We start from the raw sequence: 23,379 nt of genomic DNA, 5'->3' as shown, positions 1-23,379 counted from the left end.
CTCCCGCTGCCCCGGGCGGGGCGGTCCCGGCCCCGCCCGCCCCTCCCTCACACCCGCACGGCCGCTTCCCCCGGAGCCCGGCGGGGCCGGGCCGAGCGCTGCCCCCGGACATGAGGCTTGAGGCCGGCGGCGAGCGCCGAACAGGAGGAGCGGCCGGTCCCGTGGGCCGCGGGGCTCCTCGGGGCCGGCGGGGCTGAGATACGCGGTGCCGTACGCGGTGAGATGCGCGGTGCGGTACGCGGTGCGATGCGCGGTGCGGTACGCGGTGAGATGCGCGGTGCGGTACGCGGTGAGATGCGCGGTGCGGTACCCGGTGAGATGCGCGGTGCGGTGCGCGGTGCGGTACGCGGTGCGATGCGCGGTGCGGTACCCGGTGAGATGCGCGGTGCGGTACCCGGTGAGATGCGCGGTGCGGTACCCGGTGCGATGCGCGGTGCGGTACGCGGTGAGATGCGCGGTGCGGTACCCGGTGCGATGCGCGGTGCGGTACGCGGTGAGATGCGCGGTGCGGTACCCGGTGCGATGCGCGGTGCGGTACGCGGTGCGATGCGCGGTGCGGTACCCGGTGAGATACGCGGTGCGATGTGCGGTGCGGTACGCGGTGAGATGCGCGGTGCGGTACCCGGTGAGATGCGCTGCCGTGCCGGGGCAGGGGAGCGCAGGGCGGGGCGGCGGTGCCGGGTATGACGAGCGTGGGTCAGGCACCAGCTCCGGCTGGGTCCGGGTCCGTTTCTGGGTCTATCGTGCACGGCCTGGCACAGGATGCCAGGCACCCTCCCCAAGTGACAGCCCCTCAGCCAGCGCCCAGGGGTGGGGAAGGGACCGCGAGTTTTGGGGCCACTGCCGGGTTCGTGGTGGGAGAGGCGTGCTCCGTGTGAAATAGCCCGTGCCCGGGCTGTGTGCTGGAAAGGGACCCCAGAGAGGGCTCAGCACGGTGCCCGGGCTGTGTGCTGGAAAGGGACCCCAGAGAGGGCTCAGCACGGTGCCCGGGCTGTGTGCTGGAAAGGGACCCCAGAGAGGGCTCAGCACGGTGCCCGGGCTGTGTGCTGGAAAGGGACCCGAGTGAGGGCTCAGCACGGTGCCCGGGCTGTGGCAGCTGCTCTCATTGCTGGGAACGTGTCCCTAGGAGCAGCACAGTGTCCTGAGGAAATCTCCTTTTGCAGGACGTGCCTAACTCCACCTTCCTCCCCCACTCTAGGTTTCTGTACCTGGGAAATCTGAAGTGGTTCCTCTCAAACCAAACAGGTAAAACTGCTTGTATCGTAGGAATTTTGCTAAAGGCTTCAGTTGAAAGCAAGCATGCAAATTTTTAGCAAATTATAACGCCAAAAAAAGGTGGAGTTTAGATACAGGCCATGCATTTCTTTTCCTCAGGAAGTTGAATGGTTCAAAGCAGGGGTGTTAGATGAGAAGGTTGTATTAGCAGGAAGGTATGCAGTCAGCTTTAGGGTATACAGCTGTGTGGGCCTGTGTGTGTGTACATGTGTGTATATATATATAAATACACTTCTATTATATATAAAATTATAGATAGAATATACTCAGTAGTCAAGTTTCTTTAACATGATGTTAAGCACTAAAAATAGGCATCTTGTAAGACTTAGCTGTGACTCTCTATTTGTGTCTGCCTATTTTTCCTTCAGCCAATTATTAGTTCAAAATGGAGAATGTGTTGTTTTCATACTTACTTTAAAACTAAAAAGCCTCCTTTTCTCACCCCTCCCCCCCCAGTTCTTCTATTTTTTTTCCCTTCTCACTGGATATTTCATGCTCTATACTTGGTTTCCACACTGAACTCTCAGGATCCCTTGGCATTTAGCTAAAGTAAACACACCCATTTTAGCTTGACTGGGAGTTTGTAGTGCGTAATAACACTCAATGACTAATGATTCAAAGATAATCCTGAGGTTGTGCAGTCTGGCCTCTCAGTGAAAGTTTGGTCTTCACAGGAAAAAGAAACCACCCCAGAAATCCAAGTACAAATTCTTTGACTACGTCCGACTCTGACTGAATTTTGTTCTGTGTGCTTGAAATGCTGCAGATATGTTAATTCCTTTTTTTTTTTTAATATTTTATTTATAAAGTACAGAACTCACAGGTTGCCATGTTTATGTTGCTTGTGTTTGGATTGCTACTGCAAGAAATTCTGGCTAATTCCCAAGCTGAAAATCCTACTGAATTCCCAAACATTCCAGAAGAGCCATTCTACAGCTACAAAACAATCAACTTGCCAGATGAGCACATCCCCTACTTTCTGCACAATAACCAGCATGTTGCTGACATCTGTAAGCAGGATCCTCTTTGCCCATATAAAGTAAGTTTACTTTTTTCCTGTTTGACTGTTCAAATGTCCTGTTGGGGTGGTTTGTTCTTGGGAGTTGTAGCAGTTGAAGGTGATGATTAATTGGTCTCCTTGCCAATTAGTCAGGGAAAGGATTTGTCTCAGAACCTGTAAAAGAGTCATATTGCTGTGCATGTGTGTCCACCTTGGAGCCTCTGCTGTGCCTGAGGAATCTGGACGTTGTTTCTCAAACTCTGTTTGAAAACAGACCAAACCAAAAGCCTTTTATGGAAGATTTATGAGCTAGATGTCGTTTTAAAGCTAACAACTTACTTCAGCCATTTCCCATTTTCCTGTTGCAAAACATGATTCTGTGTTGCAGAAACACTTGAAGAAACTAAAATCCTGCTGGGGTTATGAGAAATCTTGCAAATCAGAGAACAGATTCAGTTACCCAGTGTGTGACTATGTTGAAACTGGGTGGTAAGTTTAATTTTAAATGTCTACTGTACATTATGGTAAAAAAATAGTGTAGTGCTCACTTTGATATACTTGTGAAGTAAACATTATTGTGATGATTAGAATTTAAAGTCTGGACACCTGTGTGTATATACAATGTGTGTATTTATGCATAATGAGCCTTTCAACATGATTAAAAAATTACAAGTTTTAAGGAAGAAAATACTGCTACAAGTGCTTCCTGCCAGAATGTTTTCATTATTCTGATTTAGCCCTGAATACAGATTCCTAAAATAGCTGTATTTCCTTTCTTAGCTTTAAAAACAGAGGAAAAATGTAGAAAAAAATGTGTACCCTTTTAGGGGAGAATAGCTCTAAATTGTCATTGATGTTTTCACTTACATGCAGCTGATAAGTGCTTCCTGTTTTGGCATCTTAAATGCCAATAAAATAACTGGCTGGTTCTTGTGTTCCACTTTCAGTAGAAAAATGTGATCTGTTGAAGTTATTACTAGGATTGAGCAAGAGAACCTTGATTTGTTTCCTCTCTCTCTCACACATCAGGGCAAGAGACATCGAGACAGCCCAGCAGATATTTTGGAAACAAGCAGATTTCGGATATGTTCAAGAGAGACTCAGTGAAGTGAAAACCCATTGCAAGCCTGCAGCAACAGTAGGTATTTCTGATAAATGTGATACTTTGCACTTGTTTTTAAAAATAATTTTTGTTATTGACAGAATTCTACTTGTTCTTAACAGGGAGATTCATCTCTGACCTGCTCCCAGTACCTTCAGCATTGCAGAGCAACGAACTTGTACATTGATTTACGAGCTGTAAAGAGAAACCACGACAGGTCTCTGATTTGCCTGGGTTATAGCAAAAATGGCATGGCAGGGGAAAGGATTTGAGAATTTGTTTAACAAAGCTGGTTTGCTTGTTGCTATGGGTTTTACTTTTTTTTAACCTTTTTACTGCTGATCAGAGGCTTGTTGCTGAAGCCCTGTAAAGGTTTGCCCCTCTTCATTGCTGGCTGCTGCTGCTGGTGTAAAAACCCGAGTTCTCACTTTTATGGAATGAGGATGGGTGATTGAAATCTTCCTTGATGGAAGAGATGAAGACATTTTTGTGTCTTCAGCCATGTCCTTCCTTGATTAGATGATGTGTAGAATACAATTGCTTTTGTCTGAGGAACCAAGACATTTCCTGTGCCTTTATACCAGATTCAGGAGCTGCATTATTAGGTATTGAGTGACTGAGGAGAGAGCTGAACCTGGATCTTCTACATCCTGAATTAAAAAGCCACATATTGGAAACTGGATGAAAAAAACATACCAGTGGTGCTGGCATGACCCTCTGACTTGTCTCTGAAGTCAGTGTCTTGATCTGGTTCATGACTGACAGTGATATTACCCTTCAGAATGGGTTTTGTCATCATCACAGCCTGTTCTGAAAGCTGATTTAGACAGTGCTTTTAACTGGCAACTTGTTTTCTGGAAACTTGTTCTTGCATCTCACTCTTCACATGTCATATAAAATCCTTGGGTAGCAAAGTGGGTTGTGAGATCTGAGGTAAATTTCAGTAAGAGATGGTTAGAAACAAACAAGAACTCCAACCAGTGATGATCCTCTCATGACGATGCATCACTGTCATGAAGAAAAATTTGATTAAATTACTTACGTGGGTATGTGTAAATCATTTTTAATAACATCCTGGATGGATTATTGCTGCTTTCTAAGATGATGCCTAGACCTTCAAGTACACCACTATTTTTATTTGGGAATTGTGGGAAATTCTTGATTTACACTGAGGAAAATACTCAGGTTTTAAATATGTATGAAGTGCCTTGCTGAACTGAGACTAAGCAGCACTGGCTTGAGTATGTAATTAAGATTGCAGGACACTGGTGGCCCTGTTGCACAAAAGCTGATAGACTTTTTCTAATTTGCATTAGATTCAAAGAAGACTTTTTCCAGAAGGGAGAAATTGGTGGTCATTGTAGTCTTGATGTTCAAGCATTTTTGGCTGAAGGTCAACGCAAGAGCCCTCTGCAGTCTTGGTAAGAATTTCTTCTCAAAGCTGCTTCCAAGTTCACTTGCTAATTATTATTTTTTTTTGTTATTGGCATTACCAGCTGTGTGTAGTGGATTTCATACTGAGGAAAGACTTGCTCCTTTTAAGGTCAATTTGAGAGTTGATATTAGAAACCTCTGGTAATTACATCTCTGCAGCAAGTCTGAACCATACTGTGTGTAATTGTGTCCTGCCTCATTTGCAGCAACAAAAGATGTGAAAACTCCTTGCAGTTGGAAGTTGTAACCTCCAGGTGTTTTTGGGCAAGGTGCTGGTGCTGTGCCTCACCTGTGTGTGGAAGGGGTGATTGTTTTGTTTTGTGGTGAGATGCCTTGAGCTGGTCCTCCTGAGTGAGTTCCCACAGCCCTTGGTGAGGATGATCTGGATGTCTCGCACCATTCCCAGGGAACCTGGGATGGACTGTGAGGTGGGCTGAGTCCACAGGCTGAGCAGGAAGAGCAGAGCATCACAGTTTGCCTGCTAGCACTTCAAAGCTGCCTTGCCAGTTAATTGATGAAGGAACAATTCATAACAATTCATTCTTATGCTTTGCTTGTATTTTCTTTTTCTTCCTCCATTTTTCATTGATGTTTTATTTAAGTCAAGAACTGTTGCAGAGGAGGAAGAATTTTCTCCTCTACCTGCTGTTGTCATCACAGCTGCTCATCCTTGTTCAGATGCAGGAACAATAAATGCTGCCTCTACATTCATTATTCTAAACAAAGCATGGAAATCTCACTTAAGTGTCTCTGGCAAGGCAGATCAAGCTGTGTGGAGCCACAGATCCAAGCTCTGAAACTCTTTGTTACATCCCTGCTGCCTTGATTTGGAGATCAAAGGTGCTGTTCACTCCTGAGATCAAAGTCAGTGTTTAACCTCTAGAAGCCCTCAAGATCCTGCCATTATAATTTCAAATAATTTTAATTGTCAGACTCTATCAGTTTTCAGCAGTCCTTCTAACTGAAATAGACTGGAAGGACAGTTACTAAATCTGAGACATATGAAGTACATTTGTTTGAATGTGTTGATGTCAAAGCATATTCTGTGTGATTGAATCTTTCTAGGTTTGCAGAACTCCAGACATTCACTGCATTAGACTTCAGGCCTCTAGAAGATGGGAAGTGTGACATTGTTATTGAAAAACCAACATACTTCATGAAATTAGATGCAGGTAATTGGTATCTTTAGTTTTTTTCCCTTTTTTTTGTACTGCAGTAGAAAAAACTCATATTCAACTTGCCCATCTACATTATGCCTTTGTGACAGCTCACTTGTAATATGAAAAATTATGTGAATTTTTAGTTACTTTTTTGGTGTAGTTCCAGTGACAAAATTGGAAACCAAAATTTGAAAATCTTGTAATTTCCCACAGTTGATTTAAAAAAAAAAATCAGAACGATTTCCTGTTGTTTGCCTTGCACAGTTGTTCTGTAGTTTGGCAGTGTTGTGGCTTTGTGCCAGAGGCTGTTCTGACTATTTCTGCATGACAGGTTCCATACCATGACACACCAAGTATGGGTGTCTGTGTCCTGCAGTGCGTGCTCAGCAGCAGATCTGTGTGCTTTGGAGGACAGGGAAGAGAAGTGAGCACATGAACCTCATCTTATTCTGTCTTTTGGCCACTCTTCTAGCTCTGTTTTTTTTATTTAAAAAACACATTTTACCTCAGATTTCTTTCCTCGATTCCTTAATTTTAGATGTTCCTTTTTTAGGGTGTATTAGGAGGATTCAAGGAGTCAGAAGCAGGGGAAGCTAATATAAAATGCATAAACCAATAAAAGTGGAGCAAGTAATGCAGTGTTTTGCTAACAATTCTTTCTTTCTCAGGTGTTAATATGTACCATCACTTCTGTGATTTTGTCAATCTCTACATTACCCAGCATATCAATAATTCCTTCAGTACTGATGTCAACATTGTCATGTGGGACACTGTAAGTCTGCTCTGCTTTTAACATGTTTGTGATGGGTCATATTTCTGCTTTATAGGGGCTCTGAATGTTTAAGTAGCCAATCTTTAGCTGTCTTGTGGCCATAGCTGATAAACGAAATAAACTGATAAATTTCTGGATCCTTTTAATACAGGTGCATTAATACAAGTTAGAGAACAGATTTTCTATGATAAACCATGTGCTGTTGGAATGCCCAGCTTTGCTAGCACATAGTTATGCCTTTTTTTTGTTATGCCATAATTTGCCCTTTTTTGGCCTCAAAAATAATCTGATCACTATTTATCTGTAGCATTTGAAGTTTTAACTGGTTTTTGTAAGTTTTTTTTCTCCTGGAATACTGAAGTAGATTTGCTCAACTGTTTGCTCTATATTTAAGAAGAAATGCAGTCTTGCACATTTGTAAATCAGTAATGTGTAGCCTGTAGTAAAGAAAACAGCTAGATTAAATCCTTATATAGCTTAAAACAGAGTTTAATATTTAATTCCTTTAAGTAGCCTTCTTGGAGTTACTTCCCTCAGTCACCTCTCACATTGCCATGATAACATAAAACAAGTTTTTAAATGGGGCTGCTTCTGCTGTACAGCCGAGTCGAAACCATGTGTTTGAGTAATACTAGTTTTATTGGACAGTGTTTTAGGAGGGTATTAAACTAAATAAAAAACAACTAGGCAATTTGTAATACGCCAGATAACGTGCATAATTAGGTCTAGAAATAACAGTTCTTGAATATGTCACTGTCCCCACACATGTTTTGTGATCATAAATTGCTGAGTTTTTCCTCTGAGCATTTAGAGCTAGGATAACTAAACTTCAATAGAGAACTGCAAATACCCCCTGCTTGCTGTTTAATGAGAAACCTGTTCGGCTAGAAGAGACTCTTTTTTCTAATTCTATTGTATTTTAAAACTAAAATCAGTGCCATCTGTCAGATAAGTGATCTCTCTAGTGCTGCGCAGGACCTGTTAATCCAGCTCTGATGGCTCTCTGAAAAGCTCAGGTGTCAGACACCATTGTAAATTACTTTGAAAAGCAACTCTTTGTCTTATGTCAAGAATCAAATAACTCTTTAAGATGTACCATTCAAAGTAGTGCCACACTGTTATCAATTTAAATGAGCATTACCTGCTCAGGCAGCTGGAGGTTCATTGCTATGTAAAACCAGGTGATGGCACCAGTCAACTGCTGATGAACTGTGCTCATCAAAAGGTGGACTTGAGCTTATTATTCATTCTCTTTTTTTAACTTCCTTGATGTAATTAGATTCGGCATACTTCCTGCCTACTGTTCTTATTAAAGAGCAATGCCCTTAGATGTAGGTTAAACAAAGCAGAAAATGAGTAGGAATTCCACTGGGTGTTGGTGTGCAAGATGATCTGTGAATGCAGGGAAGAAATGTTTATAAAGCACTTTTAAGGAGAGCAGAGAGAGTTAGAAAGTGGTGCTTTCATCAGTTCTCCATTTCTAATCTGGGAGAGCAGTTCTTGTAATGTATGGCCAGAAGGGAGTCTGGACTGTAAAATTTATTAATACCTAATGGCAGAGCAAGAGGAAGGCCTCCTGAACCAAAGGAAATCTGCTGTCCTTTAGATTTTTTTACATTTCACTAGATATCTCTTCTTTCCTGCTATCACTTGTAGTCCTATTTTCAAATTTCTTATTTAGAATGTTCCCACACAACCTTCCCAGCAGCCTGAGCTAGCCCCGGAGTTGAAAGGAAGCTTCAGTGAGAATCTGCGCCGGGGCTACTGAGGGCACATTTAATTGCATTTAGAGAGCCAGAGGTGGTGACTGAGCCCTGGGATGTGCAGGAAAGGTGACAGATTGAAGGCAGGAGCCCCTGTAGCTGGGATAACATCGTAGGGAGTAGATGGCTCTTAAAAAGCTCCTCACAGAACGTGTCTGCAATGAGGAAATTTTTTTACTGCTCTTCATAGAAACCCCCTAGGTGTTTCTTCCATCAAATCAGACCATTGCCTTCAGTTTGTGACACATGTGCCATATGCAAGTGACAATCCCAAAATAGGCAAATGCAAAACAAGCTTGTTGTGACTTTTTACCTCTAACTTCAGTGCTGCATTTGAATTTCCAGGTGTTTTGTTTTTTCTTTTTAATCTCAGGAGTTGAGATTCAGGCCTCCTACCATCCCTGTGTTTGTGTTACTTCAAATTTAACTTGTGTTCTGTTGACTCTGGGAAAGGTAGTAAGGAATTCTCACTCCTAATTCAGAAATTATAATCTGCTACTGAAGAAATTGTCTAGTTTGCTAATTTATAGAAGTTTTTATTAAAAATTAACCACCTGAGAGGTAATTTGAGTTACTTGCCAGTGCAAACACAGAGTTTGGTGCTGTGTAATGTCTGTGTTCTGTGCTAGGCTGCCTTGGGTCCTGTGGTGGTGTTGTACATATTAACTGTATTAAAACTCATATACAAAACCTGTAAATCATGAAAAGAGGTTCTAGATGCATTTTTGTAATTGTTATACCCTTGGGTTTTTTCTTTCCTCCTAGAGTTCATATGGCTATGGTGACCTGTTCAGTGAGACATGGAAGGCATTTACTGACTATGAAATAATTCACTTGAAAACTTTTGACTCTAAAAGGGTATGGAATTCTATACTTTGTTTTAATTCATGGTCACTAGGGAGCAAATATGACAACTTCCCAAGCTTCTTGCAGCTATGGGTGTTCCAGGGGAAAGCATTAATACTTTCCATTCATGTTTAATTTGTGTAATATGAGTATTCTACCTTAGAAACAAGAGACAGAACTGTAACCTGATTCTGTGATGTGCCTATCTTTATATAAATGGACCTAACTTTTGTGTCCTGAGAGGTGGTATTTATGAACGGGTTTTCCTTCTGCAGGACTCCCAGCTGAAGTTAAGCTTTTCCAAATGTTCTTTCTGAAGTCTTCCGAGTCCTCCTGAGGTGTTTATTTCCCCCTGTAACTCATGGCATTCCTGCTGCTTATCATTAAAAAAAAAAAATGCATCCATTCAGAGCTCATTTCAGCCTCTACAACCTAGTCATAAACTCCCTAACTGGTTTCCTTCTCTTTAGTCCATGTTTGTTCTGCTTTGGGGTGTTTTCATCACCTCTTCCCACACTTGCACGTCCCAAAGGAGAGCTCTTTTGGGATCTTTGTTCTTTTCATTTGCACAGCCGAGGAAGTCGGGCTGTCCTTGGCAGGAGCAGTAATTGCTGGCTCGTTGGGAGCAGGGCTGGCAGGGAATGGGCTGGGGGAAGGAGCAGTGGGGTGTAACTCCTCCTGATCCCCTTCCAGGTGTGCTTTAAAGAAGCTGTGTTCTCTTTGCTGCCTCGGATGCGATACGGATTGTTCTATAACACACCTCTGGTGAGTCCCTTTGTCCATCCATTCCCACCAGGAGGGTGTGGCAGGGGGGAATCTGAGCTGGGGAATCCCTCCAATATCGTGAAATACGCTGCAGTGAAGGCTCCAGCTCCAAAAGGAATGATCTTCCCTAAAGATTGGGATTTCAAAGTTATTCCAGCTGGTTGTGTGCAGTCTCCTGTGTCAAAGCTCAGGAGGTGCAAATTATTCCTCTTTAATGGGTGGGCACTGTGAACTAACTGTATTTTTGCAGAGCACAAGAGCTTAAACACAGTCAGACTTCCCTGAGGGTATTAGCTCACACACTCAGTCTCTAGCACTAGAGCTATATTTCTTTTTAAATGGGAGTGCCACTTGTGTTGCAGTGAATAGCACAGTGCATGACACTGGGCTTTTGTTCCACAAGAATGGTAAAAACCTGATCACAAAGCTCAGTTTTCTGAGCAAAATAACTTCATAGATTAACAGTTCCTTTTTTAATTTCAGATCTCTGGCTGTCACGGCACGGGGCTGTTCCGAGCCTTTTCTCAACATGTGCTGCACAGATTAAATATCACCCAGGAAGGACCCAAGGTGGGATAAGTGCAGCTGCAACGTGGAGCTGGTGGTTCTTGCCAGGGAACAGCAGAGGGAAACTGAACCCACTGGGGAATGGGGGTGTACCTGTGTACTTTTTGTCCTTTCCTGTGATGTTTAGAGTTGTTTTTTTCACTGCAAAGGCCTTCAGAAAACATTTGTGTATGTCTTACTTCTGTAGGACAGACTTTAGAGCATTCTCCTTCTGACCTTAGGGTCTCATCCCTGTGTCCATTCTCTGTGCTGGAGGCCTTTGTGTCCTTCCTAGTTGAGTCAGACACGAGTTCCATGGAGCATCAGTGGGGATCCCATAGAGCAGGGCAGAGCTTGCCCTGTATCAATCCCCTTGGATGCTGAGCTGGGATCAGAGCTGGAAACAGAGCAGTCTGCTCCTTGCATGCTTGCCCAGCACCATCTGTCTGCTCTGGGCTCCTCTCTTTGCTCACACTGATGTTTTTTGCACCTTGCCTTGGTGGCCAGGGCAGCTCTGGGCTAGTTGAGGTTGAAGTGTCTGCTGGAGAGTAGCCACACGTTGCTGAGGGGCACATTCAGAGCTCTGCACAGGCCTTTAGTTATGCTTCCCCTGCTGACACTAATGCGAGCCATGCAGTTAAATCTCTTTATTTCACTTGGAACGCTCACCCCTGTGAGTCCAATTAATTAAAAGAGGTAAAAGGAGGGGCTGTTATAGAAGTAAAATATTTTTTTTCCCAAGGAACTTGTGCACAAGCCATCCAGAAAGCTGCTCTTCTGCTTTCAAAAACTGCCAGATAATGTGTAATACAAAGGCTCTTTTGTACTGAATAAAGTAAATCTTTTAGAAAATATTTAGTTCATGGTTAATAATCAGACTTTCACAAAGTTTCTGATGCTTTGAATCTGTCAGAAAATACAATGTGCATTTTAAGGTGGTTACACCATCTATTTATTACATGTGGAAGGAACATATTTAGTTGCTCAAATAATTGCCAGAAGTAAATATGGAAGAGTTTGGGATTGTTTTTGGCTTTTTTTTTTTTTTTTTTTTTTTTTTTTTTTTTGTGTGGGCTGCCTCTTAGCTAATACACTGCTGCTTCTTTCTTTTTAGGATGGGAAAATTCGAGTCACCATCCTCGCACGCAGCACAGATTACCGGAAAATATTAAACCAGAATGAGGTGTGGTCCTTTATATCTTTAAAACATATTTGTTAGAAGCTAAATTTTGCTTATTGGATTGATATTTTTTTTCCAGGTACAACCAAGACATCTATTTTCTGGCAAATCTTGGACAAATATGTCCAATGTTTATATTAATTTGTTCTGAAATGTCTTCTAGGCAGTCTCCATTTCTGTACCCCAGACACTGAACCTTGCTGCCCTTTCTAAATATCCAGTAGAAGACTACAAATGTAATACTAAAAGTATTTCCTCTGAGCAAACAGCCACTGCAGATCTTCTGATAAAATTAAATTATTTCACTTTCAAATTATTCCTTTTATTTATAGCATCTCCAGTGTTGAAGTCTAATAAAACCCTTTGTAATGCCTGCAGATTGAAAAGCACAAGCCCTTGTATCAGAGTTTGTGCACTCAGAACATAATGAATTTTCATATTGATTTATGTTTTTGAATCATGCAACTTCGTGGACTTGTGTAAAAACTTCTTTCATGGTAAAATTATATTATCTAATGTCTTCATACCTGCTTTCATTCTTTACTGTTAGAGCCTGACAAAAATGAATTTGGATCATCATCCCCACCTTATATAGGGAGAAACTGAGGCTCATGTGACACAGTAGCTCAGTGGCAGAGCAGACAAAGCAAAGGATTTGTGCTTTTTCTGCTGGGCTGTCCTCAGGCGATGCCTCCACTGCTGCAGGTAGTTTGTGTTCTGATAAAATGGCAAAAACAGAAGTTGGTTTTATCTTCGCCAGGCCAGGAGTGCAAGGGAGCAATTAACTGAAGGAGGACACCAAATCCTTGTCTTTTTGTTCTTCTCCCCAGCTTGTGAATGCTTTGAAAACAGTGTCAACACTGGAGGTCAGAGTGGTGGACTACAAGTACAAGTGAGTTGGTGGAAGAAACTGGTGTGAGCTGATGCTGTGTCTGTCCCCAGGGCTAACCTGGCAAAATCCAAGGACTGGGAAGGAAAATGTTGGGTGAGGTGGTCGAGCACACCATTCCATAATGCACTAATTGGGGTTAGTAGGCTCAGGTTAAAGCTACTCTGCAATGAACAAGGTTTGAAATCCCTTTTGTTCCCTCTCCCAAAGCCAGCTGCGTTCCCATCACCTTTTTGCATATTGCTCTGCAATAACTGTGGGAACAGGGGTTTCTCTTCTGTTATGTCAGTGTCTTACTTTATCAGAGGCTTAGTTTAGTAATTAGGAATAATTCTGATTATTTGCTGCTCTGGTGGTCCCTGAAGACACCACTTGAGGTCAGTTTGTGGTGCCAGATGTAGTAGGCACTGTGCCAGGAAGACATGAACTAAAGGAAAAGTTCCCAAACAATGCATGCCTGTCCCAAATAGCAGCAGCTGCACCTGGAGCTGCCATGAATCATGCAGGAAAAGTGAGAAACTGAAGCAGCACTGAGGCATCCGTGTTCTGACCAAACAGAGACAGTGGGAGGATGTTTATTTGTGTATTTTACATTACACTGAATGCAGTTCAGAAACAGGTCTTTTATGCTGGGGTTTTTGTTTGGGGTATTTTGTTCTTAGATTTTGGGGGTTTTTTAAGGTGATGCATTTTTTAAAAAGGCAAGTAAGAAGAAAAACCCTTAAATGTACAAAAACTTTTAAGTTGACCAAAATATTTTTGAAACAAATTCCTGTGAAGTTTTGAAACCTGCATGCATTTCTTTTCGTTCCATGCTAAGTTACTGCTGGCTGCAGCACTTGTGATCCTTAGTATTGTTCATTGAAAAATCAGTTCTCTCTTCCAGTATTCCCTTCAGCCAATTTTGTGCTTTCCCCATGTTCTGCTGGGGTGGATAGAGCTGCCACATCATCACCACTTTTGTTGTGTTATCTGCAGGGAGCTTGAATTTTCGGAGCAATTGAGAATTACCCACAACTCTGATATATTCATTGGGATACATGGAGCTGGCCTGACCCACCTGCTCTTTCTGCCAGACTGGGCTGTTGTGTTTGAGCTGTAAGTCTGTTTGTCTCCTTCCCTCTCTTGCACACACAACTGCTCCTGTTTGTTGCTGTGCGTTAATGAAGCCTCTCCCTTCCTGGTATTTGATCATCGATGTTTGTCTTGCAGCCTTATTTACATTTTATATCTGTCAGCCTCTTCTCCTGGGGACCAAACCAGAGCTTTCAATATAAAATACAGTGTAATTATATCATACAGGCTTAGCCTGTGATTTCTTAATCTTCCATGGTATAAATATAATGGGAAAATGGCAAACAATGAGAAAACCTCATTGCTCAGGTTCTGCTTGGTGAATCTGAGGTCTAAGGATGTTTTAGTGATCCAGGTGAACTGATTATGCATGTCTAGGGCTATTATTGATATGAATTGATTATGTGCTAGCAACCCCCTGGAGGTTTTTATATCCTCCTTTTTCTGCTCAGGACATGAGCACCAGCTTGCTGGCCAAGGTAAGTTTTGTTTTGTGTTTTGCCTACATTTACCTTGTAGCTTCCTTTTAAAACATATTTTATCACAAAGTAGGGGTGTTAGCAGACACTCCAATCTAGAGAACAAAGCAGAAATCCAGAATGCTTGTTACAAGAGCTCTGAATTCTCCATCCTGGGAAATTCTGCTGGGGGAAGGCTGCAGAACTGGTGTTTTGCAGCACAGTCTTGGCTCCAGAATATTTTGTCCAGTCTCCAAATAAGTTCAGAAACTCAGGGGTTGTTTTTCACATGTCCAGGAGCTGCTGCAGCTGGACAGGGACATGTCTGACATGTAGATGTGCCTCAAACTGCCTCCAAGGCCACATCTGGAGAGCAGAGGGAAGCCCTTGCTGTTGTTTCTGAATTTACCCATGGTTTTACTGCCTTAGAACATTTCAAGTTTTTCCTGTTTCACCCTGGTAACTTCAGCACAATCTCTGTAGGTAAATATGTTTTTTCTGTCTGATGCTAGATACAATTGTGAAGATGAACGTTGTTACCTGGATTTGGCAAGGCTGAGAGGCATTCATTACATCACTTGGAGGAAAAGGAATAAAGTATTCCCTCAGGATCAGGTAAGGAAGGGTGAGGTGCTGTAACTGAAGGACTTCACAGTTATTCTGCTTTACCTGCCTATGTTCTGCTATTTGAAATATGATATTCATTCTTAAGGCCAAATTATCTTCCCTGTTAAAATTAAGAAATCATTTGATATTAATGGTCGGGGGAAGAAGAGAAATTAAATTAATTGGCCATGAACCATTCATAGCATGGCTGTTATGCAGTTCCTTTGCTGATTCTTTTGCCTCAGAGCAGATCAGTGGATCAGAAGTAATAAATTAAACTGGCAGATCCTCAATTTTTTTCTTGCTTTTATGAATGGAAGATGTATTGATCTTATCTGTCTAAAAATCCTTATCTTGTTTTTCTAGGGACACCACCCAACACTGGGAGAACATCCAAAATTTACAAACTACTCCTTTGATGTGGAAGAATTTATGTATTTGGTGCTTCTGGCTGCAAATCATGTTTCACAGCATTCAAAGTGGCCATTTAGGGTAAAACATGATGAATTCTAAATTAGACTTCTGACTGAAATATTGTTTTTAATTAATCACAGAATGGCCTGGGTTGGAAGGGATTTTAAAGACCATCTAATTCCACCCCCTGCCATGGCAGGGACACCTTCCACTATCCCAGGTTGCTCCAAGCTCCATCCAACCTGGCCTTGGACACTTCCAGGGATCCAGGGGCAGCCACAGCTTCTCTGGGCAACCTGTGCCAGGGCTTCACCACCCTCACAGCAGAGAATTTATCCCTTGTATCCAATCTAAACTCACTCCCTGTCAGTTTGAAGCCATTCCCCCCTGTCCTGTCACTACATGCCCATAAAAAAAAAAAAATCCCCCTGTGAGGGAAATAACCCATTCTTAATTTGTCAGACAACTACTTAGCATTGTACCTAGTCTTTATAATTCCTTTCTAATCTGGGAGGTTTTGATATGTAAAAACTATTTTTCAGACTATTTCTGGTTTTTTGCACTGTATTTCTACATTCTAGATTCTGAAATATTCTTTATGCAAAGATATGTCCACCCATTTCATGTAAGGTTTTCTTGGGTCGATCCAGGGTCAACAGACACTGCAAGCTTCTGCTTTAAATTTAGGAATATTTTCACATTAGAGAGCACAGTCTTATGATTTTGCATTTCAATATAAACTTTTACTCTTGTAGTTATAAATGCTCCAATACAAGAGGTCTGCACAGTAGGTTCAGTCAGTTTTCTGTCTCAGAGCAGGTAAATGTTTTCCTAAGTGAATATTTAAAATTTCAAGTGATCTGGGTATTTCATACTTTTTCACAAAAACTAGCACTCTGCATTGGAAAACTTGAGAAAATTGGAATAAAACTTGATTTTTTTGAGGATTCTAAAGGGAATAACCTTCTAGTTTTTTTAAAGACAAATGATAACATGTATAGAGTGTCTTTCAGCTGCAGCTGAAAGGAAAGGAACTGATGATGAACCTTGTTCTTAGAGTCGCTAAAAGCCTAATTTTTTCAAATTCTTGTTTCCTCAAAATGTTGAAGAGTTAACCCAGAAAACTTTTTAAATGAAATCTTTCCAAAGCCAGTAGCACAGTTCACTATTTTCAGTGAAGGGAATATTAAACCAAAGACGAGTTCTTTTTGAAGTTCCCCTTGGAGCTGAGATGTTCTAGTGGGGAAACACAGGTAGTAGTTCTTTTGTCTTGAGTGGAGCCAGACTTGAGAAGACTCAAGTCCAGTGAGATAAAACCCTAGATTTATGTGTTAAGTTATGGCTTTTTGGGGAATGTTTTCCCATGTGCAGTTCAGCCCTACAGTTCAGGTGGCCTGGGGCAGGCACACATTTGTATGGAAAAGCAGGAAAATTCTGGTAAATACAAACATTCCACTGCTGTAATTGTAGATGGTATTGACTTTCCTTCCCCAGAAATTTCACAGAGTGTGGGTGCATTTACTGACCTGTCTGCGCTGGTAGGGATGAATTACTGTAAGCACAATTTTCATATAGATCCCTCAGACCTTAATCAGTGCATAGGTGAAGCTGGGTGGAGCTAAGATTTTCATGGATTTTGTGTATGTGGTGCAATTCTTCCTGGAGAGTGTTGTTTTACTGAGGGAGAAAACTGTTTCGCTTTAAAGGACCATAGAAGCAAAATTGCACTTCTTAATATGAGGGGTAGGGGGGTAACAAAAAGCCCTTGAGCAATACCATTTCCTTTGTATTTGTATGTATCTGTTGGGGTTTTTACCTTGTGGGATTTTTAAAGTAAAAGAAATGTATAAAACTTAAGCCAGTAAAATGTCTGTGTTTGAATGAAACCAAGTCAAATGAAAGAAGACATTTAATTATGAACTGTGCACATATTTTTTTTTTAATAAAAAGCTTTTTAATTAACAAAATGTAAAATTTTTGGTAGTTTGCCAGGTTTTAGAGGCAAATATTTTAAATACTATTAATTGCATGGAGCCACATGTCTCTTCTTTCTCCTGCCATGACAGGCTGATGTTCTGAGGTCCAAAGTGACATTCAGGTCTATTTACTTAAGAATCATTGAGAGGTGATGCTGCCATCCTGCACTGCTGGCTTTAGTGCTGGGCATTTGAAGATTGGTTTGTGAAAATCTTTGTCTATATTTAACTTCCTGTGGCGCAGGTGATGCTGCTCAAGGCAGTGAGCAAGTGCTGGAGTCTGCACAGGAGCAGCTAATGAGGAGCTGCTCTTTCAAGTCATCACTAAAACAAATGGTTGAACATATGTGTGGAGGAGAGGCTGCAGGGACTTCATCCAAGGGCAAAATATCCTGCCAACATTCACCAGTTTCAGCAAATTTGAGTGCAGGGTCAACAGTTGATGGCCAACATGTTATTCAGCATTTATGGCTTAATATTGCTAAGATGAAAAGACTGTTTGGTTGATTAACTTTTCAAATAGCACAGAATTTTCTTGGCAGCAGAAGGAGGTTTGGTTGGGTTTTTGGTTTTGCCAGTAAATCCTGAGGGAGTTTGGACAACAGCAGAGGTCTGGATTGTGACTTGAAAAGCATCTGGACCACCTCGGGTCTGTCTGGAAACTGGAATTTGAGGGAATCCATGAGATTTTTGGGCCACTTGATCTTAAGGTAGGATGTAGCTCTGGGTTAAGTTTTTCAAACAGATGATGGGAATCTTGTTTCTTGTTACTTCTGATTTTTTAAAAATATTTTTTTTGTCTCTCCAGTTTATGCAAGTTTAGAGTCTAAGGGGCACCTTGGCATCAGTGGGATGAATTCAGTTTTGGGACTTTGTGTAATGCTGCAAGTCCTGAATGCTTTTGGGATTGCCTGTGCTGCCTGTACAAAGTAAACCGAGAGCTGGATTTGGAATAAAAAATAATTTATGGATGCATGTGGTTTCTTTCCTTTTTACTTCAGAATTCTTCAAGATGTAATTTCAGGTTTTTTCTTTGGAGAGTTCTGTGGAAGTTGGTGTGAGAAATGGTTTGTGATGGGGAGGTGGCAAATCAGCATTATTAATCTTAAGAGTCTGATTATAAATATTAAGGCAATACATTTTTAAAAGCCATTAAGTAATAATGGAACTGTTTAATTCTTGCTGTTAATCTTACCAGTACCATTAATGAGATAACTCAGGCTGTAGTATATCTCTTAATCCTGATTTTTTTTTTTAAGGAGAAAAACTGAAGAAAAGGTTCTCCTTGAAAGCTTTTTATGTGCTCAGAAGGGTAAAATGTTTGATTTCAACACTGAATAATTGTTTCAATTTGCAGTGTTTGCCTTAAGTTGAGCTCTTCCACTCCTGAACACACGTTTCTCATGGATTGGGCTTTTTGCCTGAAATAAATGAACTGCTACTGAATCCCCTCTGGCTTTGGCTCTGAAATGGCCACAGAAGATTGGGTTTTGTTGCTCAGTCATGAATTCTCCTCATTCTTGCATTTCAGGTCTTCACCGCAGGCCTGGGTGTGAGGGTGCTCCCGATGCCTTGGGATTTTAGCTTTTATATTTTTCAAATCCTAATACACTAATTTAGCTTTTATATTTTTCAAATCCTACACTCTAATTCAAATTAGTGTATAACTCTGAACTCCTCATAAAGTGTCGGTTAACTGTCTTCACATTTTGGTCAGACAAAACAATCCCTGAAACTCAAGGACACCCTTCAGCCTTAGGCCCAGAATAGTACCAAGAAAAGTGAATTGGGGAGGAGTAAACTGGAGGCAGAAGACTTCATTACCTTAAACTGTAAGTGGAGGATTAACCTCTGATATGTGAATGGACCAAACTTATAATTGTCTGAAAAACCATCTTGGGTGTAGCCCCTCTCTGAGGCTTTGGACTGCCCAAGGTGCTCCTGTTGGTAAATACCTGCTCTTAATCTTGTCTAGCCTCTGCTCTAGGGAGCCAGTTGTCTTAGGCTGGAAATGCAAGGTGTGGCTGGGGGTGGGTGTTCTGTTGCCACCTGTGAGAGGTGAGGCAGTTCTGTTCATTGGGCCACCTGTTAAAACCAGGTGGGGCAGGCTTTTTAAATCTCTCCCACAGGCAATCCTCCCTCCAGGAGATATCTTCTGTTCATGGGCCATTAATTATTAATTATCTTCTGTTCATGGCCACTGAGTGTCCCTGCATGGCTGAGAAAATTCCATCATCCCATGGGGAGATGCTCTGCCCAGGGGAGGAGCCAAGCATTCCTACCTGGATACAATCTGACCTGGGAACAGCACAGCAGCCTTTGCCCCCTGCATTCCCAGAGGAGCAGCTTCCTTCCCCCTGCATTCCCAGAGGAGCAGCTTTCTTCCCCCTGCATTCCCAGGGGAGCAGCTTTCTTCCCCCTGCATTCCCAGAGGAGCAGCTTTATCCCCCTGCATTCCCAGGGGAGCAGCTTTCTTCCCCCTGCATTCCCAGAGGAGCAGCTTCCTTCCCCTGCATTCCCAGAGGAGCCCAGGCCCATCTCCCCCAGCCCTGGAGCTCCAGAGGAAAACTCCCCCCTTGTGCAGATCCTGCTCCAGCAGAAGCACAGCTGGCACTGCAGGAGGGCTGAGCCCCCCTGGGATGGGGCTGAGCCACCTCCCTGACCCACAGGGGGTCAGGTCAGATTCTGACTCTGTCAGTGTTTTGTATTACTACATTTTTATTTTTCCTAAAAAATAACTGTTATTCCTACTCCCATTTCTTTGATTGAGAGACCATTAATGTCAAAATTATAATAATTTGGAGGGAGGGAGTTTAAATTTTGCATTTCAAGAGAGGCTCCTGCCTTTCTTAGCACACACCTGGCTTTTCAGACCAAGCCCTGCTCAGAATGGGTCAGGTCCCTCCTGGGTCAGTGCCAGGGCTCAGCTCATCCCAGCCCAGTCCAGCTGCCTCACCCAAACCCTGCAGTTTGAACTGTGCCACGGTTCAGCTGAAAACAGCATTTTGTGTTTGAGGGGAGAGAGATGCACAAGGGGGGATGAGAGAGGAGCAAGTGTAAGGTTTCAGATGGGTAAAACAGGCAGAGAGTCATTCTCAAGCCTGGAGCTCAGGAGCCTTCTGGGAATGTGGTTATAAATCAAGTGAAATGTGTGGAAACCTTGTGGGACAGAGCCAAAAACGAGGGGAGTGAAAATATTCATATCACAAACTGCAGGGACGGACAGGAGGGAGAAAGGAAAGGTCTTGAATTCCCTTGAGTCTGAGCCAGGAGAGGGGAGCAGAATCCCTGACCAAGGGGGAATGTGAGGAGAAGGGACAGAGCTGGAAAACTGGGTGGTGACCTGGGAGTTTTGCTGGAGAGATGAAGGAAAGGGCAGGGCAGGATGGAAGGGGGTGTTGCCAGGGTTGAGTAGAGCTGACAGCCTATTCACAAGTGTAATTCTTTTACTGGCTGCTGTCCTCTCTTGGAACCCTGAAATATTTTTATAATATAAAAATATGATATAGATAAAGTACAAAAATAAGTATATAAATGTAATACAATAAATATAATAATTAGATAATAATTATAATAATAGTATAATAATATAATAGTATAATTATAGTAATTAGATAATAATAGAATAAATATAAATATAATAGAATAAATAATATATAAATATATATGATACAGCATTAAGTATTTATTATTGCTATTATCTTTTCAATAGGTGAATAAAACTCAACAAGCTATCTCTTAATTTCCTTTATGTTTTCTTGGTTTCCCTTCCCTTTCCAATCATTCCATGGCAAATCAAAAAGGAGGAGAAGTAGAATAAAAAGGTAAATTGCACTATTACTGAGGATAAATTTGTTTTGAATATGTATAACTTCTACAGTGGCATTGTTCTTTTGACTTGGTTTTTTTTGGTTTTTTTTTTTTTTTTTTTTTTTTTTTTTCCCAAATCAGACCTTGTTTTGGCCTTTAGAAAAGTACTTATTAATGTAGTAGACAAAGTGCATAGAGCTTTTGAGTAGTGGGTGAGAAATCAATTGTCTGGAACTCAGCTCCCCCATCACCTGGGAACAAAAGAATGTCAAGAATGTTAATTTTGGTTGCCGGGTGTTTGAGGGTTGGGTTTGTTGAAAACTGAACAAAAGATGACGTTCAACCAGGATTTTAAAAGAGAAAGTTGAGAATGCATCAGTTATTTTCTAGATTGAGCCGATAATAAAGTCGCAGTCAAATAGAAATAGTCTCAGTAAAGAAAACATAGAGGAAAAAAGGGAAATTTTACCAAATCTATCATCACTGATAAAGCCTGGAGCAAAGGTGGCTCAGGGGACCCTTCTGGCTCTGCACAAGTCCCTGACAGGAGGGGACAGCCGGGAGGGTCGGGCTCTGCTCCAGGGAACAGGGACAGGAGCAGAGGGAACAGCTTTTTTTAAGTTGTGCCAGTGGAGGATTAGAATGGATATTAGGGAAATATTTTTCACCAAAAGTTGTCAGATGTCGGAAGGGGCCGTGCAGGGAAGTGATGGAGTCCCCATCCCTGGGGCTGCTGACCAGGTATGCTGGAGTCCCCATCCCTGGGGGCCCAAGCAGGTGTGGGGACGTGGTTTGGTTGTGATCTTGGCAATGCTGGACTCGATGTAAATCTCCTTTCTGACTTGCAGACGATTCCACGCTGATCATGCCCATTCCAGAAGCTGCAATCTGCTGGCTCTGCCCACCCCTCCCTGGCACTGCTGGGGCTCGTAATGCACCAGGACAGTGCTTTACTTCCTGATACCAAATGTTGAGCTTGGAACATTTAGGTGAAAGGGGAGAAAAAGGAATGTGACTGCAGATCCTGTGTAGATCCTTGTGCAAATCCCACCATGGGCAAGGTCTTACTAGACACTGACATGTTGTGAAGTAAGTACAGCACATTCCATGCAGCTTTTTTGTGTTTGTGCCTTGCTGCTTGCAGGGGACAGCCTCGCCTCGGGGGTCTCTGCAGGCTGGAAATGTCCCTTGCCTTGCAGGGACCTCCTGCTCCAGGTAAGGCAGGAGAGCTTTCTCTATTTATTGTACCAGAGTGCAGTAGGTGTCACTAGAGCCCTTCCCAACGCTCAAAGGGAATCTCATTTCACATTCAGAATCTGCTCACCGACGACAAAGCAACTGCTCCTGCAGTCAGGGTTTTGTTTTTCCTCCTTCCTGTTTGTAGGAGCAAAAAATTAATCCATGGAGATTTCAGCTTTTAGCCTAGGATGATTCAGATGCTATAATATTGCTATGTTTTTCTTCATTTTTTTCTTTAAGCAACTTAGTTGGTGTTGGAAAATAATTTTCAGGTAATCTTTTGTAACAAAATCCTGCTTCATGTTTTGTTCTAAAGCCACTTTGTGCCAGATTGTCACCTTTCAGTAGTTAATGCAATTTCTGTTTTGCTGCAAAGTCTTGATTTTCACTTGTGCAGCACATCACCCAGCCATGCAATATATCCTGCACCTCCCACTACCTCACACTTCTCCAGTGCAGCTCACTAGGAAGGCTGGTTGTGTGCATGTGCACCTGCTGTTGTGGAAATATGAGCCACAGGCACTTGAAAAATAGTAAGAAAATATTGAAAAATGATGGAGTTGTTATTCTGTATATTTTTTAAAAGCAACCACCACAAAGACAGTTGTTTTTAAAGAAAAATATTTGAGCTTTGCAGATTGGTCCCTTTCCAAATTTATCCCCCAGCTGGTCACTAAAGATGGGATTGGTTGACTTTTCTTTCCAGCTCTGGGAAGCTTTGGGCTGACACAGGGTTCTGGCTGTCCAGGGAGGGCTGTGGTGTCCAGCATTATCCCTTTGCATTGGCTAAAGCCAGGGGATATGATTTGTCTGCCTGACATCTGATCCACAGCTTGCAGCAGCTGAGCAAAACAAAAACAAGCTGTAAACGTTAATACAGGGATGGAATTGTGTGAGTTGCCATGCAAGAAGGGTGGAAAGCAGGTGAGGTTTGTAATATGATGGAAGCACTGAAATAAGGATGATGTGATGCAGGAGCAAGGTGTCCATCATCAGCTTTGGTGGTTGAGTCAGTGCTTGCTGGTGTCCCCATATGTGAGCAAACACCTAAACTCTCATTTTGCTTTCAC

The 23,379-nt window shown here is 42.3% G+C and overlaps 1 protein-coding gene across 5 annotated transcripts; it reads left to right on the top strand.

Annotated features, from left to right (window-relative positions):
* Positions 1 to 47: 47 nt before the first annotated feature.
* Positions 48 to 18,231, top strand: EOGT (EGF domain specific O-linked N-acetylglucosamine transferase). Of its 5 annotated transcripts, none has more exons than XM_077786165.1 (17): positions 48 to 210; positions 1,199 to 1,245; positions 2,090 to 2,314; positions 2,664 to 2,764; positions 3,305 to 3,413; positions 3,500 to 3,594; positions 4,694 to 4,798; positions 5,877 to 5,983; positions 6,640 to 6,743; positions 9,272 to 9,364; positions 10,046 to 10,117; positions 10,601 to 10,687; positions 11,778 to 11,846; positions 12,674 to 12,735; positions 13,711 to 13,830; positions 14,777 to 14,879; positions 15,237 to 18,231. In XM_077786165.1, exons 3-17 carry the CDS (start codon positions 2,105 to 2,107, stop codon positions 15,381 to 15,383), a joined length of 1,584 nt encoding a protein of 527 aa, XP_077642291.1. In that variant the 5' UTR covers positions 48 to 210; positions 1,199 to 1,245; positions 2,090 to 2,104; the 3' UTR covers positions 15,384 to 18,231. The 5 variants fall into 5 exon arrangements, with proteins under 5 accessions (XP_077642291.1, XP_021406585.2, XP_021406578.2 ...); XM_021550910.2 differs by having other exon boundaries at positions 48 to 217; XM_021550903.2 differs by having other exon boundaries at positions 48 to 217; positions 2,085 to 2,314.
* Positions 18,232 to 23,379: the final 5,148 nt, after the last annotated feature.

This window comes from Lonchura striata, chromosome 12 (genome assembly GCF_046129695.1).
Source record: "Lonchura striata isolate bLonStr1 chromosome 12, bLonStr1.mat, whole genome shotgun sequence".
Classification (NCBI taxonomy): Eukaryota; Metazoa; Chordata; class Aves; order Passeriformes; family Estrildidae; genus Lonchura; species Lonchura striata.
This window is presented reverse-complemented; position numbering and strand designations above follow the sequence as displayed.